At 48.7% G+C, this 15786-nt stretch overlaps 2 protein-coding genes across 4 annotated transcripts in view; one reads left to right on the top strand and one right to left on the bottom strand.

Moving 5' to 3' along the window:
* MCU (mitochondrial calcium uniporter) overlaps positions 1-696 on the bottom strand; it is an 87944-nt gene extending 87248 nt beyond the window's left edge. For both annotated transcript variants that reach the window (XM_084265072.1, XM_084265073.1), the window contains exon 1: positions 520-696. In XM_084265072.1, coding sequence (XP_084121198.1) covers positions 520-639 — 120 coding nt within the window. In that variant the 5' untranslated portion in view covers positions 640-696. The remainder of the gene's footprint in view (positions 1-519) is intronic.
* Positions 697-1905: 1209 nt separating this feature from the next.
* Positions 1906-15786, top strand: part of MICU1 (mitochondrial calcium uptake 1) — a 102340-nt gene continuing 88459 nt past the window's right edge. For both annotated transcript variants that reach the window (XM_084265600.1, XM_084265599.1), the window contains exons 1-3: positions 1906-1941; positions 2940-3019; positions 12865-13026. In XM_084265600.1, the coding sequence (XP_084121726.1) occupies positions 12866-13026 (161 nt within the window). In that variant the 5' untranslated portion in view covers positions 1906-1941; positions 2940-3019; position 12865. The remainder of the gene's footprint in view (positions 1942-2939; positions 3020-12864; positions 13027-15786) is intronic.

Below are 15786 nucleotides of genomic sequence, written 5' to 3'. Positions count from 1 at the left end.
CCAAACCGCCCCCCCCGCCGGCGGCTCTCAGTGGCCCCAAGCGCCACCTGGCGGCCGCGCCCCGCCGGGACCCGACCTCCGCCCCGAGAGCCCATTCCCGGCACGGCGGGCTGAGCCGGGCCGCTCCCGCGTCCGCCGGGGAGAAGGAAAAAGGAGAATCGGGGTGGGGGGTGGAGGGGCGGAAAGGAAAGAAGTGGGACGGAAGGGGCGGGGGTGGAGGAGCTGCTGGTTGGCGGGGCGGAGCAGCGGCGAGAGAGCTGGCGACCTGGCCGCTACCGGAGCGGGGCCGGGGGCTCGGCTACCGCCGCCCGCTCCGCTCAAGTTTCGCCCGGTGACGGGCGCTAAGAATAACGCGCAGCTGCCAGGGCCGGGCTGGGGCGGGGGCCACCGCCTCCCAGGGAACGCGAGAGGAGGAAAACCGGCCCCCCCCCCCCTCCACCGCTACCGCCAGCGGCTTGCCGGCACCGCGCCCGCCTCAGCCGGCCGCCGCCTGAAGGGCACGGCTCCCACCTCACTCACCGTCCGGTGTCGCTGCTGCTGGCGGCGCCGCCCCAACGCCGGGAAGCAACCGGCCGCCGTCAGCGCGGCGGGGCGGCGGCAGAGGAGGAGCGGCAGCGATCTGCCTGCCGTGGCCGCCATCGCGCCGCTGGAACCGCCTCACGCTGCGGCGGCGGCGACGGCGGTTACTGCTGCCGCCCGGGCGGGTGGATGGGGGGAGCGAGGGAGGGACGCAAGGAGTTATGGGGCGGGGCCCCCCTGGAGCCGACGGCCAATCGGAGCGTCTCTTTCGCCGGCCCGGGACTCGCCAAGCCAGGCCAGGGCCGCCAATCGGCATCGCGCGGATGCCCTGTCCGGAGAGGTGATTGGCCGTTGCGTTCCCTCCCCTGCTGGTGGTAGGCGGGGCCATGCGCGGGCTGGAGGGCAGGGAAACTCCTCGGCAGGGGCGCCGTGGGGCGGGGCCTGTGAGGAGGGGCGGGGAGGGGAGGGACCGTCCCTTCCCGGGGCGCGGCTTGTGGGGAGGGGAGGGGCGGAGTTATCCTGGAGAGCATGCGGGGAGCGGAGGTACAGGGTGAAGGCGACGGGGTAGACCGGAGTGGGGTTGCAGAAAGATGAGGTACACTGGAAAGAGGGTGCAGCATGGTGGGAGGGGGCTGCAGGGCGCTGTGGTGCTGCAAGGAAGACCACCGTGGCCATGGGGATGGAGCACAGGGGAGACGCAGGAATTGAGGGTGCCGGGCCAAACCGGGATCCAATCTCCTGGGCAGGTTTGATGAACGGAACAAAAACTCTGTGTCCCAAATAGATATATGCGTGGCAGAGAGATGTACATGCCGGACCTCCGGCAGACCTTGCACACCTGAGCTCAGTAAGAAATACCTGCACAGTTTTTGCTTGAAAGGTGATTTACTTGGGTTGTGTCTCTTAGGAAGGAGTTTTACCTTCAGCCTGGGAGCTGTTACAGTGCTGCCGGCTGCTCCTTTTTAATCCCTGGGAAGGAGTAGTCTGCAAGGGAACCGAACCTGTCGCTTTTAGTGTGGGTGACACAGGACTTCCCTTCGTCGGCCGGGAAAAGGTGGCTGAAACCATCGAGTCTTGAGTGCATCCTCTTGGAAGGATTCACCCACGCTCTGCCCAGCACAACACTCAGAACTTCAGCGGTTCCTTGTTCTTCCTCAGAAGAGCAGGGAAACCCACTGCAGCAACCCGTCCTTAGCCCGGAGCCCCTTCAACCCAAATCCCGCCTTCAATCTCACCTTCAGCCCAGACGCCGCGCCTTCACCTCAGACCCCCTTCAGCCCAAATCCCGCCTTTAGGCCAGACCCCGCCCCCTCAACCCATTCCCGCCCCTTCCCGACGTGGAACCGCCCGCGGAAGCGCGGAGCCGGCGGGCGGGGTTTACATTCGCTCCGGTGGGGTGGTCGGCCCGGTGGCCGTTCGGAGGTGAGCGCGGCCGGACTGGAAGGGAATCGGGAGTGGGCTTGGCGTCTCTCCCGTGGCTGCCCGCGGGGCCCTGCGGCTTTGTTAGGGATGGTTCTCCCTTCCCTGCGGCCGGCGGGAGCGCGTTGTGGGCGCGTGGGGGGGTGTTGGTTGCGGAGGGGGCGGTTCGGGCACTGAGGGAGCCGAGGCCTTTAGCTGAGGGAGCGTCCTGGGCCCTGAGCGGATCGGTAGCCGGCTCACTCCGCTGCCCCGTGTGTCCCGGCGCCGCTGCTGTCGTTCTTCCCCGGTGAAATAAACTTAAGGGGCTGTGCCCCTTATACAGCTTCTCCTGCCAGGAACCCCGCAGGGGAAGGCAGGTTTCCTTTCGCTGGCCCTGTGTTGTGATGGGGCGTGTGCGAGGTGTTTTGGGGAGCCCCGGAGCGGTGTTTGGTACCCTGCGCCGCGGCTTTGGTTGAGGTTGGTTGTGGGAGGCTGGCTGGGGTGCTGCCCGGGCCCTCAGGGTTACTGCTATGTGTCACAGCCGGGGTCAAAGCCGTTTGCCTTAATCGCGGCTCGTTAAAGCGCTTTGGGAGAAACTTTTAGGGCAGATTTGCGTGAATGAACTGCTGAACGTGGGGGAGGGTCCGGTCTCTATCGGTGCTGTGTCTGCTTTTAGCCTCCTGAGCCTCACGGCTCAACTTCAATCTGTTGGTTAGAGTGTTAGTGACTGGGGTGGGCATGTCAGAAAACAAAGCTTTTTGAGATACTCTCCTCTAGAAACTTGGGTGCTAGCTCAGGCTGGAGCTCAAGTAAAGACCTTTTTTGCTTTTTTAATTATTATTTTTTATCAACTGCATGACTGGTTTGGGGTTTTTTCCCCTCTCCTGGCTTTATTTGCCAGGTGAGATGTGAGTCCTGAGGTCAAAACATGTGAGCACTAATATGCAGAGCAGGACTGTTGGGAAGAGGGACTGCAGCAAATAGTTACAGTCTTGATGATTTTTTTTTTTTATCGTTTTTAGAACACAGCCAAGAAGTTGTTCCCTGCGTTCTCCATGCCCACCTGACCCGCAAGCTGGGAGCCAACACACTTGTGCTACAGGTAAAGGTGATATTTCTGCCTGCTGGGGTGTGCAGCTCACGGTGTGTGCTGTGGCCCTGCTCTCAGGTACTTTTAACTGCTGAACTAATCATCTAGCTGCTATTTAGCCTTCAACCTGCACTGTTTGGAGTTGATCTGAAGTGCTCATCCAGGATTTTTCCTGAAGCTGTAGGAAAGCAGGTTGCCTTTTTGCTCTCTGGAAAGTTGTGCTGACTTCTTTGTGGAAGGCTCAGGCAGCACTGTGTGATTTGGAAGGAGGAGCCAAGCTGGTGTGGGAGTGAGTTGTGGAAGGTGGCAGCTGCCTGGAGCTTCCACTCAACCTGACCTCAGTTGTGTCACTTTCATAAAATAGAGAGAGGAAAAAACCCCACAACCCCAAAACCACAGAGTAACTCGCTGTTCCTGCGCACTCAGTAAAAACTTCTTTGAAGGTCAGGAGGTATCATCAACAAAACCAAACTACTAACATAGCCCAGACTAACGGGCTTGAACAGTGTGTGCTGGTTCATCTGGAGCAGCAAAGCATTTCTTGGCCAGCGCAGGGAGTATGAGGCAAATACATTCCAGTGTTCCCTGGTTCTCTGGGACCCTGGAGGAGGTCACAGTGGCCACTGCTTTCAGGTAGCAGCTTCTTTAGCCAAGAAGCTGCTTCCAGAGGAGGGTGTGGGGGGTACTGTGTCTTGTAGACACTCTCTTAAATGGTCTGGTGTTCATTGGTATGTTAGAAAGAGCGTAACGTACGCATTCAGTAACATATTTTAAGGTCATGTAACCCCCTGTTCTGTGTTTATTCCTGGAAATGGCGTGTTTTCCAAGTAACCTGTTTTCTGCAGAAGCTTTTGTGATATTTGTTATGCTTCCAGAACTGAAGGAGTTGAAACTTCATGCTCTGGGAGGGGATGAAGAATGGTGTGTCTTGTTGACATCATTAATGTCTGTTCTGTGTGCCTTATTAGTCTTTGTGTAACTTCTCTGTGTTGGTTCCTGTTGTGCCTCTTGGGCTGAGAAGTCATGTTCCCGGGTAAGCTTGTGGAAGTGTTTTCAGTGGAGAGCTTGTTCTGTTGTCCTCGGGCAGTTTAACAGGACAAACTGCAAGACTTGCAAACCATTTGAAGTCTCAGAGGGGCTTTGAAGCTGCACTCCATGAGGATTACATTTTGCAGGTGATACTGGAGGCAGCTGTCAGCTATGCTTAGATCTAGAATGTGGAAGCAAGCGTTTTTGTGTTTCTTGAGCAAAAGTCTTTTGGGTTTATTATAAGAGCATGTTGCTGCATGCTGTCTCGCTGCTGCACTGCCATGTCTTGAAGTGGGATGCAGAAATGCTTGTTTTGTTCTTCCCAAGTTTCCAGTGGCCTCCCTGGTGCCCAGGATGTTAAGGCAGGGTGATGCCATAGGACTGAGGATGCTTGTGAACAACGATAAACTCCGTATTCATGAGGTTTCCCAGTTTCTCTGCCTTCCTGCTGGGCTGTTGTGGGGGTGTTAGTGGAAAAAAGTATTTCTTGTGGAGATGTGGCTGCGGGTGTGATGGTGCTGTTTGAGGTCAGTGGGAAATGGTTAGCTGGCTTTGAGTATTGCAGCCAGCATGGTGTGCCTTTGAGAGGAATATCTGGACTTCTTTTGAAGCAGAATGGCTTTGAGGGGCACTGAAAGCAGTATGGGTATCTCTTAATGAGGGGGGGTATGTGGATACATATATATATATCTTTTCAGGGTGGGGTGGTGGAGCGTTTTAGTAAGAAATGTGAGAGCTCCTAATAAAATCTGAGTTGAAATGCACTTGCCTAAGTGTATACCATCCAAAAGTTTCTGGCAAGCTTGCCCCTTAGTGAAAGATTTAAGATGCTGTCGAATAAGAAAAAAACCAGATAGTTGTGCTGTTCAGATTATGTGTTGTTTGACTGTGGCTTCTGTAGCATTATCTGAGAAGTCCTTGGCTGGTGGATTCTGGTTTATCTTTGCTTGTGAGAACAGCGTGTGAGGTTTTTTTATTCCTCCAAAGAAACCTGCTGTGGAGTTTATTCTGGGTTTAACAGGAGCAGCTTTTAATTGCAGTGCCACTGATGCTTCCAGCTGGCAGTAACCACTGCCTGAAGAGATCCTTTTCTCTGGAGTGACACAGCTGTGGAGGTGTGGGGCAGGAACAGGTAAAGTGGATAAAAGCACTGACCCCTGTAACTGGGAACTAGGGGCTGGCACAAGGTGGGAACACACAGCTGGGCGCAGCTTTATAACTGCATGGCCTTAAATGTGTTGTGTAAATGCCTTTCAATTCATGATGTGCTTTTCTTTCTGTCCCTGCAGCCTGTGACAACTTGTCACCCTTGCTCTACCTGCCACAAATCAAATCAGTGGTTTAAACTGAAAGTAGATGGGTTCTGTGGGGTGTGCGTGTGGCTTTCTGTTCAGCCTCGAGGGTCTTGAGCTCGAAGTTTCTGTTTTTTTCCTGTTACTCTTAGAGTTTATAGCTCTTTGAAGTGAAACACGAGACCCTTCTCCAGGCAGCAAGAAGGCCCTGCTTTGAGATGAGCAATGCTGCAGCTGACCTGTGCTTGAAACATGAGACCTGTGAATCCATGTGGCTCCGTAACTTGTAGCGTGTCCGTCTGTGATGCTGGCAGAGCCGCTCCACCACAGCAACAAAACCAGCTCTGCGCCGACGAGCTGCGTCGCGTACTGCTGCTGCAACATCCGTGTTTGGGTTAGCTTGACGCAGACTTGCCACCGCTGGTGGTTTTGCTTCAAGAGCTACGAGAGCAGCTGTGTTATCTTTTCATTTTTTCACTAAAATCTCAGCTAGGATCAGACACATGGAGGATGTGCAAGGGCTGGCGCTGGCCTTGTGCTGCTCTTTCGTGGCTCTGTGGGCTGGAGAGGTGTTCTCTAAAGAAGCAAGTGGCTGTGGCTGGAGTAGGCAGTGTTTCTCTATAAAAGGCAGAATAGGGAAGAAGGAAACTACCTTTGGCTGATATTCAAATTCAAGCTTTCGGTGGGTTCACAAATTTTTTCCTCTTTGTTGGAAAGAAAGAGGTACAGACTTATGGTGATGTTGATTCCTCATGTGATCTGCTGTCTGTCTGCCTCCAAAAAGAAAGGATTTGGATCTGGGCATGTATCCACAGACAGCTCAAGCCTGATGAATTGTCACCTTTGCAGCCCAGCAAGGCTCTTGCTTTCTCCTTGGATGACTTAACATTTTTCTTTTCCAGCTTTAGTTTCTTGTGAAACACATGTTTATTCATTAAAAATTAACATGCTTCTTGAAGCCCAGTGAACACCTCTTAAATCTCCTTTAACTGCACTGGGTTGGGGTTTTTCGGTTTGTTTTTCTAAGGTGCACACAGGTATCTGGCTATCAGCTGGAGAAAGAGCAAGAGCTGCAAGTAGGGGCTATCCACTTGGTGAGAAAGTTAGGATTTCTCAGGAAAATCGCAACCCATTGACACAGATCATGCAAGCATGTTAAATCACTCAGGTCACTAAGCAGCCACGTTCCTGCTGGCTGTAACTTGCTGCAGGAGAAGACAGAAGTGTGGTTTCCTGCCTGTCTGCTGACATTTCTCTGACAAACTTTTGCTCCTCAAATCAGTGTTGGGTTCCCCCCCACCATGGAAATGCCTCTGCTCTCGTGCACCTGCTCACATGTCTGGTTTGCAAAGGTAGCCTGACTATTTGGGAGTAGCAGGTGGAAAAAGAATATTCATCGATTAAGGTGGAGGTAGCTCATGAAGCAGAGTCTTTGTATTTAATAAAGGGTGAGGTAAGTTTCATTTTGGTTAGGTTTTGGTTTTACAGCTCTATTAGTTATTTCTGGCTTCTGTGGAGATGCTACTAGGGAGTTTGTCAGTGCTGTGATGTTTTCCAGGTACAAAAGCCTAAAGAATAGTCTCAGTTTTGAGGGGAGTAGGGAGGAGGAAAAGGTTAACCAAGAAAAAGCGACATTGAGAGTTTGTTTGCATGGGAAATTGGTTTCCCATTAAAAATCTGCTGTGCATTGCTGGAGACTGTCTGAAGCCACAAGCAAACATTTTATCCTTGCTAAAGGTGCTCGGTTTTGACACCACAGAGGTACCTGGTTGGTGGTGGTTGCATCCACTCCCAAGTCCTCCAGCAACTCAGCCAGCAGGTTGGATTTGGGGTTGCTGTTAAGCTTTCCAAGTGAAGCTTCTACCGTTTTGGTTGGTACCAAAGCTTTTACCCCAAGCAGACTTGAAATCTTGGAAGGCACATGGGTGATGAAGGTCTTTCCCTGGTGAGTAAGCATTGCTGTTTCCCATTTAAGAGAAGACCAAGCTGACCCCTGACCTCCACCCTTGTAAATAGTCCACTCACAGTTACTGCTAATGCTTTATTAAGGCAAGATCAGAAGTCTTGCGTGTGTCTTCACAGCACATCGTCTTCTCTGTTTAGCACTGAAGATCAGGAATATGGTTTTCAGTCCTGTTGGCTTTGTGCAACAGTGTTAGAGGTTGGTCACTCTTCTCTGGACAGTTTACTTGAATCAAAGGTGGAGCTCCTGTGGCAGCAAGTGCTTGGAAGAAATCATGATGAGGGACTTGTGCAGCCCAAGGAGAGATGGTTATTTGTTCTGTGCAGTACGTGGTATCTCAGGATGACCTGTAGTTCCTAGCAGACCATGTGTTATCAAGCGGTGAGAGCCTGAGTGTGGGTATGTGGAGCTTGAAAATAGGACAGGGATTAGAGCAACTGTTGGTGACAGAGAAACCTACGTCTTCCTTCAGCGTAGCTAATGGTAAGGATGTGTGTGTTAAATTGAGGAGAAAACTCTGCCTAAGTGTGGTAGTTGGACAAGCTGGATTCCATCTAGCTGGGGTTTTGCTGTTATATTTTCACTTTGTGTCTGGTGATGCTAAACCATCAATTTGGCCAAGTGACTCATGAGGTGGCATAAATCATGTGAGTCTTAATGGATACCATCCCAGCAAATCACTATCCTAAATAAGTGAGGTGACAATAGAGCACCAGAACGGGCTGGTAGAGCAGCATGAGACTGAATTGCCGAGCGTGCCGTGAAATATGGCTGCAGCAGCGGCTGTGCTGGGAGCAGAGCAAAGGCTCACGCTGAACCCTCGGCCCCCAGGGGAGGGTGAGCTACGGTTGGCTGTAGCTATGGAGTTCGGAAGTGTGTGTTTTAGGGGGTGAGGGTTTTAGGAAGGGGTGATGCCCCTTTCTGCAATGGCAGTTAAAAGGAAGTTACTGGGCTATGGCTTAGCTTTCTGCTAAAGATCTGTCATGGTGTTATCGATTGATCCTTCGTAGACTCTCCATCAATACGAGTCGTGCTCCGAAGCAAATGCGGTTCTCCTCTCTAGTGAAATTGATGTGATCAAATATTGCCCCAATCTCATTCCTGAGAAGAAATTACTTCTGCAGCTAGATATCATTTTCATTCTCAAAACTGATTTATGTGTCTTAGTAAGCTAATAACCTCAGTAATGTGAGTAATCCTTTATCTGCAAATTGCACTGGGTAAGGTGAAAATCTGGAGGAGTTACGGGAGGGGGGAAGAGCAGGAGCAGTTCAGTCTCTCTTGGGGACAGAGGAAGGAGTGGATACAGACACCTGGGTAAGCTGGAATCCACCTCTGGCTTAATTATATGTATCACCCTTGTACCAGTTGGTAAATGGAAAGTATAGAGAACTGGGGGGAAGGAGAAGCCAAAGTTAATAACTTGATTTTGGTGCAGGCAAGCTTGATGCTAAGAGGATTTTTTTTTCCCCTCCTGGTTTATTTATCTCAGATGAGATCAGTGTTGGTGGTGAAAATTCTCTCAGTTGCTTTGCCTTTTGTGTCTTGACTTTTCCTTCCCGATGGCTGTACTTGTCCTACTTTTTTTTCCTTCCTTTCCTCCCAATAATCTGCTTGAGAAGATGGTGCAGGATTGCTGGGAGCAGAGACCTGTGTTCTGCTGCAGCTGGCTTCAGGGCACCCCATGCCTTCTGGGGTGGACATGGCTGGCTGCAGTGAGCAGTGGTGAGGTATTGCTGTCAGGCAGGGGCTGAGGTGGAAGTAGGTGGGGGGTTTTCCTACAGCTGGCTCAGGGTGTCTTGGTGCACTCTGGCAACATCAGGCTTTGCTTTTTAATAAACATACAGCTCCAGAAGGCTCTTTCAGTGCTTGGGGACTCCATCCCTCTGGAAGTCTTCATACCGAAGCAATGCCTTGTAAGTGGAAATCTTCTCTTGAGGAGATCTTAACTGCACAGCAATATTTTTCATTTAAATTGGCAATTGACATTCCGCACCAATATGCAGGCTTACCATGTCCTAGTAAAATTGTTCAAATAAAAAATGCCTGTGAACCCATCTCTGATTAAAAATTAAACACCTCTCAGCTTATTAAGTTACTGTTCTTGGTGTTTGTGCCACCGAGGCCAGCTTTGACATCAAAAAGCTGCTTGAAGTCTGTGTCATCTTGAAAACGGAGGCTGTTCTGGATGGCAAAGGAGGACTACAAAAAGTTCAGTGCTGCAGGGTACCCAAGAGCAAAGAGGTCCCTTTTCCCCTCAACTGAGCAACTTGGTGCTCTCAGTCTTGAAGCCATCAGCTAATTAAGGTGCTGGAAAAATGGGAGTGAGTCTTTTGAAGTTTTTTTGGTGCCTGAAAAAGGATGTGAGAGTTGGGATCTGCCAGTTCTTTTGTGTGCTGCAAAAAATCTGGAGGTGGACAGGTGTTCTGGACATGGCAAGGGGAGAAGTCAGGAGCCTGTCTGAATTTCCTTGCAAAACCAGTTACTGGATAGAGGGCGGTTGTTTGGGGAAATGAAATATCCATCTCAAGCCAGAATTTATATAGCTGTTGAAGTAATTTTGTGCTTTTTTCCTCTTCAAGAAATCTGGATGTCCTCGGTTTGAATGATGCCTGTCACATCTTGGAAGCAATGCTTTCCCAATGGGTTTATGGGTTTCCTGGATGTCAGACGTGAACACGTTTAATGCTGGGTTACAAATACATGAGGCTTTATGTTGTTCCACCTTACCATCAGCATGTACCCACAGAGCAGGACCCTGAGCTGCCACAGCAGCAGAAACATGGCTTAAACCATGGAGCTGGGGCACCAACCATGGTGCTGGGAACCAGGATGGGCTGTCGGGTCTCCTTTTGTGGGGGTTTGTGGTGAGGTGGATATTTTTTTATTGGGTTTTTATGGTTTTTGAACATTTGGGCTTTGAGGATTGGGTTTTAGTGGAAAAGGTCATAGGTAATCATGGAGCAGACAGGGAACAAAGCTTCTGATTTTAAATTTTAAAGTCTTGACAGTTGATTCCAGCTTGAAAAGAAATACCTGTGTTTTGTGGCATAAATAAGAGCAGATATGTCACTTTCTGGGAAAGAGGTCCCAATTGTGTCTTCTGTCCAAGGATGTGAATTCACCCTGTGAAAGTATCTGTAGAGCTCTGAGCCAGAACTTCAGGTAAGATTGGCTTACCTCTTAGACACAAAAATATGATCTACGGATTCCTTGTAGCAGGGATGCTAGAACATCATGAGGGCTTACTTTTTTTGCTTGATCCTTATTTTCAGTGTTTTTGAGCTAATATTTTTTTTCTGAGCTACTTTATTGTGTCCTGTAAAAAAAAATTAAATCATATATATTTCATTAAGTCATGTGATTATTGAGAGTTCTTTTCTTTTTCGAAGCTGCAATCCCAGGAGGTCTTGGGAGTTTGATGCTTTTTATCAGCTTTATTCCTTACGCTACTGCAGGTCATGATGTTGAGCTCCTTGTTGCTGTGGTTAGGACAAGATACTTGCCTCTAATCTTTTGTATAAGTGAGCACTGGCTTTCTTGAGTGAACTTGAGTTAAATGCTTGAAGCTTTAAACAAAACATACTGGTGCTTGTGATTAAAAAAAAAAAAAGTTTAAAATTGAGAGATTGTAGTAGTGCAGACAGAAAACATGGAAAATCCAGCTTCCCAAGTGATTTATTCCCTTTTTTCTGAGATAGGGATACCTTATATTTTAGGGTTGTTACGGGAACTGCCTGCTTTCTGCGCTCTCAGGCAATTGCTATCAAGCGAGTGCTGTCTGGGTGAACATCCCAGCACCATCAAGCATAGAGATGACTTGGACAAAGCAGATAATTTCGTGTGTTTTAGGGCTTGGGCTGAGCAAAAATTCCTGCAGTACTGAAGCCAACCATCTGAGACATTGTAGAGGTATCTTCAAGCTCAAGAGGAAGCACTGGTGGCTCGATTTTCATTTTGACTGATTAAATGATAACCGGCTGCACTTCCATTGGGAGGGGAAACAGCAAAATGCAGGGAAGCCCAAGTTAGGGTAACAAGAGCTTCTTGGAGAAACTAACACTTGCAGATTTTGCTTTGCCTATGTAATAAATTCTTCACTGGGACATGAAATGAGAGCATACCTGCTGCTGCACCATCCCCATCTCCCTTGTCCCAGGGCTGTGTGAAAGCCGTAGATCTGATATGGAAAATCATTGATAAAGGATTTGCAAGTGACTTTATCTGCACTTCCCTTTGCCTCACCACATACTACTTTGTTGTGCCATGAAGCCTTTAGATGCATCTCCACCGCCTCTTGCCTTAAAGTATACTGAGATTCAACACTCAGAAGTAAGCTGCTGAGTATTTTGTGTGTGTCTTCCCTCCCTCTTCCCCTCCCCAGGTTCGCACCACCGGAACACATGATGAAATCCTGAGCCAGTGGTAGTTTTTATTGCACTAGTATATTCAGCAGTTAATAGCTGCAGTGGGATAATACCCCATGTGAACACGTAAGATGCATTTGTGCAAAATGGTCCTGAGATTGTCATTGTTCCAAGTGAATGGTGTGGCAGAGCAGTGTGGTGGCATCTTGTGTTGCAAAAACAAATAGAAACCAATAGATGTGACTTTACTTTTTGGAGTTCTGGGAATGTCTGACCACAGAACAGTGAGAATAGGGGACAAAAAGAGAAAATCGGGTGACTCTTTCCACGCAGTAGTGTTGCTGACTGTGGCAACTTTTTTACCATTCTGTTCCTAATATCTTTTTTTAAGGCTGTCCCTGCAACAGGGAAATTGAATTTGCATCAGTTAGAAATAAACCTTTATTTTGCTAAGGAACTGCAGCACGTTTTCATTTCAAAGGCAACATTTACCCTTCCCCTTCAGTGCTGTGAGCCAGCGAGAATTGCTTTGCCTCCCAGAGCTGCTGTGTGTGATGAGATGATCCCTTGTAATAGCATTTAGATTTGTGGCTCTGGTTTCCTGTTCCTCTATGTACTGTTGGGTATCTAAGAGGGGGATGGAGTGTGTGTTATGAGTTTTGATGCTTTGAAACTTGCCTTCTGCTGAAAGTTGAATATAAATGTTCTTGTTCCAGGCTGGCTAAAGTGATTTAACAGGAGTTTTCTTAGGGAAGTACCAAGTGACTGGGGGGGGGGGGTTGTGTGTGCTAGATTTCCTTGTTATGTGACTTAATTTGCCTTTTAAAATCCATCTGTGTCTCTTCCTCTGGCCAAACGGCTCTTGTTAGCCATACTTGCTTGTAAGATCTCCCTGCATCTTGCATGCCTTGGCACTTGGAGCATGAATGTTTCCTCTGGCCAGAGAGGAATCTTAGAAATGTTTTAAGAATGTTAAGTGGCAGCAAGGTGTGTCAACCAGGTGTGTGTCAATACATCATACTCCCATTTGCCATTTATTAGGTTATGTGCCTGTTTTGGAACAGCTAGTAAGCATCTGTGACTTCTTTTCTGTAACTTTTCCCATTTGGGGAACAATGCAAGCAAATCTCTGACTGAGGGCCAGCATGAGAACCCACAGCCAGAAACCCTTTGCTGCTGTACTGATGTGCTGTTCTTCCTCAACAGGATGTTTCGCCTTCGACTTCTTCCCCTTGCAGCTGGGCTCTCCGCTGTTTCGCGGCATTACCATGGGACAGCACATCATGCCAGGACCAGGCATCGGCTCATGGCAGCAGCTTTCCTAGGGACAACTGCAGCGACAGTGACTGCCAGATTGCTTTGGCAGAGGTAATACATATATACACTTTTTTTTTCTCCCTCCTAGGACCTCATGCAGCTTTTAGTCCTGTGGCAAGTACCTGCAGATGGGTTTGAGATCTGCGGGAGACTTTGTAAAGTGTTATTGTTTGTCCTTCTGGTGCATGGAGGGAATGGCTGTTTCTGACTCCCTGTGGAGCTTCTGTGCTGCTGTGGGCAGTCTGAGAGGTGAAAAAAGCTCATAGCTGAAGAGTTTCCCTCCTGTGGCCATCCTCACACCGGTTGCTTGCTCTCAGTGGGGATTGCTGCCTGGCTTCCCTTTGCACAACCCTGTAGACACACATAACATTGCCATGCAAAGAGAGCAGTTGACTCTACTGAGCTGGGAGGGCTGCTAGGTCAGGTGATGCTGTGCTGATTTTCTTTGTGTTCTGCGGACTGCTTCATATATAAGATGCAGCAGGGAAGCTGCAGAACAATCCATATTTTGGGGGTAAGGTCCTGCAGGCAGGACTGATACAGTTTTTGAGGGCTGGAGTCTGAGCAGATTGGTTTATGGGTGATGAGGCTCAAAGCTTGTTTCTATAACTGGGGAGAGAAAGGGGATATTGGTGCTTGCCTGAGGTGTCCCTCACTGAGCCCTGGGCCTGTCCCATATTGGAAATAAATCACAGAATACCTTCTGTTGGCTCAAAATGTGGGAGCAGTGTGGCACCAGCAGTGTCACTTGAGTTCACAGCTGTGATGAGAGCCCAAAAGTAAAGTCTTTGCAGAAAACCCATCTTATTTTCATTCCAGCATTTAGATGATTTATTGTTTGCGCTCTGCTTGCTTGCATCGTGGCTGCTTCTAATGCAATGGGAGGAAGATGACGGTAATTGTTCTGGCTGTTCCTAGAGATGTCAGACCTTTGTATCTGTTAAAGGGGTTGCTCAGCCTAAGGAAGAACACTGTGTTCCAGCACAGTGTCATCTTCTGCATTTTGCCAACGCTCTGCACTTACCTAGTGCCTCTTTATCCGCAGGACCTGAATGCTACTGCAGGGACAGCCAGGATAACACCCCTTCTAGGCAGGGAAGGAAGCAGGGTTTTTTCCACTTAAAACATTCTCAGCATGATTGTGAAGTAGGTGGGAGATCATGTCCTTTGTAAAGCTGTTCCAAAGGCACTGAGTTATCAGTTCCCTCCTGCAGCAGCCCCCCCCACCCCCCCCCACCCCATCCTCGGCTTTTAAAAGTACACAGATTGTTAGTTGTTAGCGTTGCTTTTTATCAGGAGGAAGGTGCTGGCCAAGTGCTAGGTGAGGGTGATTTTGGGGAGTGATTTTTGGCTCTTGGGGAACTTGGCTGTTCCTTAGAGGTCCTTGGGCACTGTGGCCAGGCTTGACTTTGGAGTGCTGATAGAAAACAGGTAAAGGAGAGAAGTGGTCTCTTTGGAGTAGTGTAGTCTGTGATCTTCCCAGTCGTCATCTATCTGGACAGACTGACTTGTTACTATTTGTTGGGTTTTTTTTTTTCTTTTCTTGCTCTATCTCCTTTGTCTATTAGGGATTTGAAAAATCCTGTATATAATTGTATAGACTTTGAAGTATTCCTTTCCGGTGAAATATATCCACAGTATTGGTAACTGTAAATAGAAGTACCTCTAGGCTTGAGAAATTAATTTAATTACTTGGCATACAGCAGTTGAATAAGAGGAGGAACAAAACTGATACATTTAGTGTTGAAAATACATTATCCTGACACATGGAGAAGTTTTAACCAGACTTTCAAACAGGCATTTTAATGTTGTGTTTAAACAGCTGGGGGATGAGGAACTACAAATTTCCTTTGTCTTGCACAGCATATAAATTGAGTGATCAGTAGAGTTTAAGAAGTGTAGGCAAATACAGGACGTTGGTGGTGACATCTTGGGTTATTTGGGTAGTTACATCCTGAGCTATTGCAGTAAGTATAATGAATGGGTTATAGAAGGTAAATATGTGATATGTGTAGCCAGGGCACAGGGATCAGATAAGCCAGGTATTGCTGAACACGTAACTTATAGACTACGTTACTGTGCATCAGAGTATTTACACTTAGTAGTAAGTGAACTTGATGGTGGTATTTAAATGGGAAGCAGCTTGGAGAGGTCCTTTGCATAACGGGTTCTGTCGGGGTGTGACTGATGCTGCCTGTTTATCTCTGGTTAGCAAGGCAACTGTGCTTTTGTTCTGATGTGCAACTCTTCCATGCTGCACAGTTAGCCTCAGAGAGGTTCTGCAGGTCTAAAGCACAGCATTCTCATACTTATGATGATGGTTAACCCTGCTAACACCAGTTAATGTAGTGGTGCTGGTGTGTGAACTTATCCTGTCTGCTACTGAGCATGTAGACAGACTTCTCGGATGGTTTTGGACCGCTGTGTACAGCCTGAAACAAGTTTTTGTCAGGATATGTGCCGAGCAGCTGTAGGAGCCAGCGTCGGGGCAAGGGAGCCCACACAAATGTAGAGGAGACATTAAGGATTGTAAAGATCGATCTAAAAACCCACAGTGGTCATATGGTGCAACATAGGAGAGACTGCTGTTGGTCTTCCTACGATGAGAGACAGGTTGGTGATATCTTCCCATTTGATCTGAACATGTGTTGCGTTCTGCACAGCTGTCTGTGGCAGGTGAGTGTTGGTCTTGGTGCCTTTGCTCCTGCTCTTGGAGGACAGCAAAGGCACCAAGACCAACACTGACTGCTTTTTTGGTGAACTGTATTTCCTCTACGTAATTACGTGGCAGGAGTAGCTGATGCTGCCCTC

This window comes from Gallinula chloropus (genome assembly GCF_964237585.1).
Source record: "Gallinula chloropus genome assembly, chromosome: 5".
NCBI classification, from domain to species: Eukaryota; Metazoa; Chordata; class Aves; order Gruiformes; family Rallidae; genus Gallinula; species Gallinula chloropus.
The sequence above is the reverse complement of the archived record's forward strand: the minus strand, read 5'-3'. Positions and strand labels throughout refer to the sequence as shown.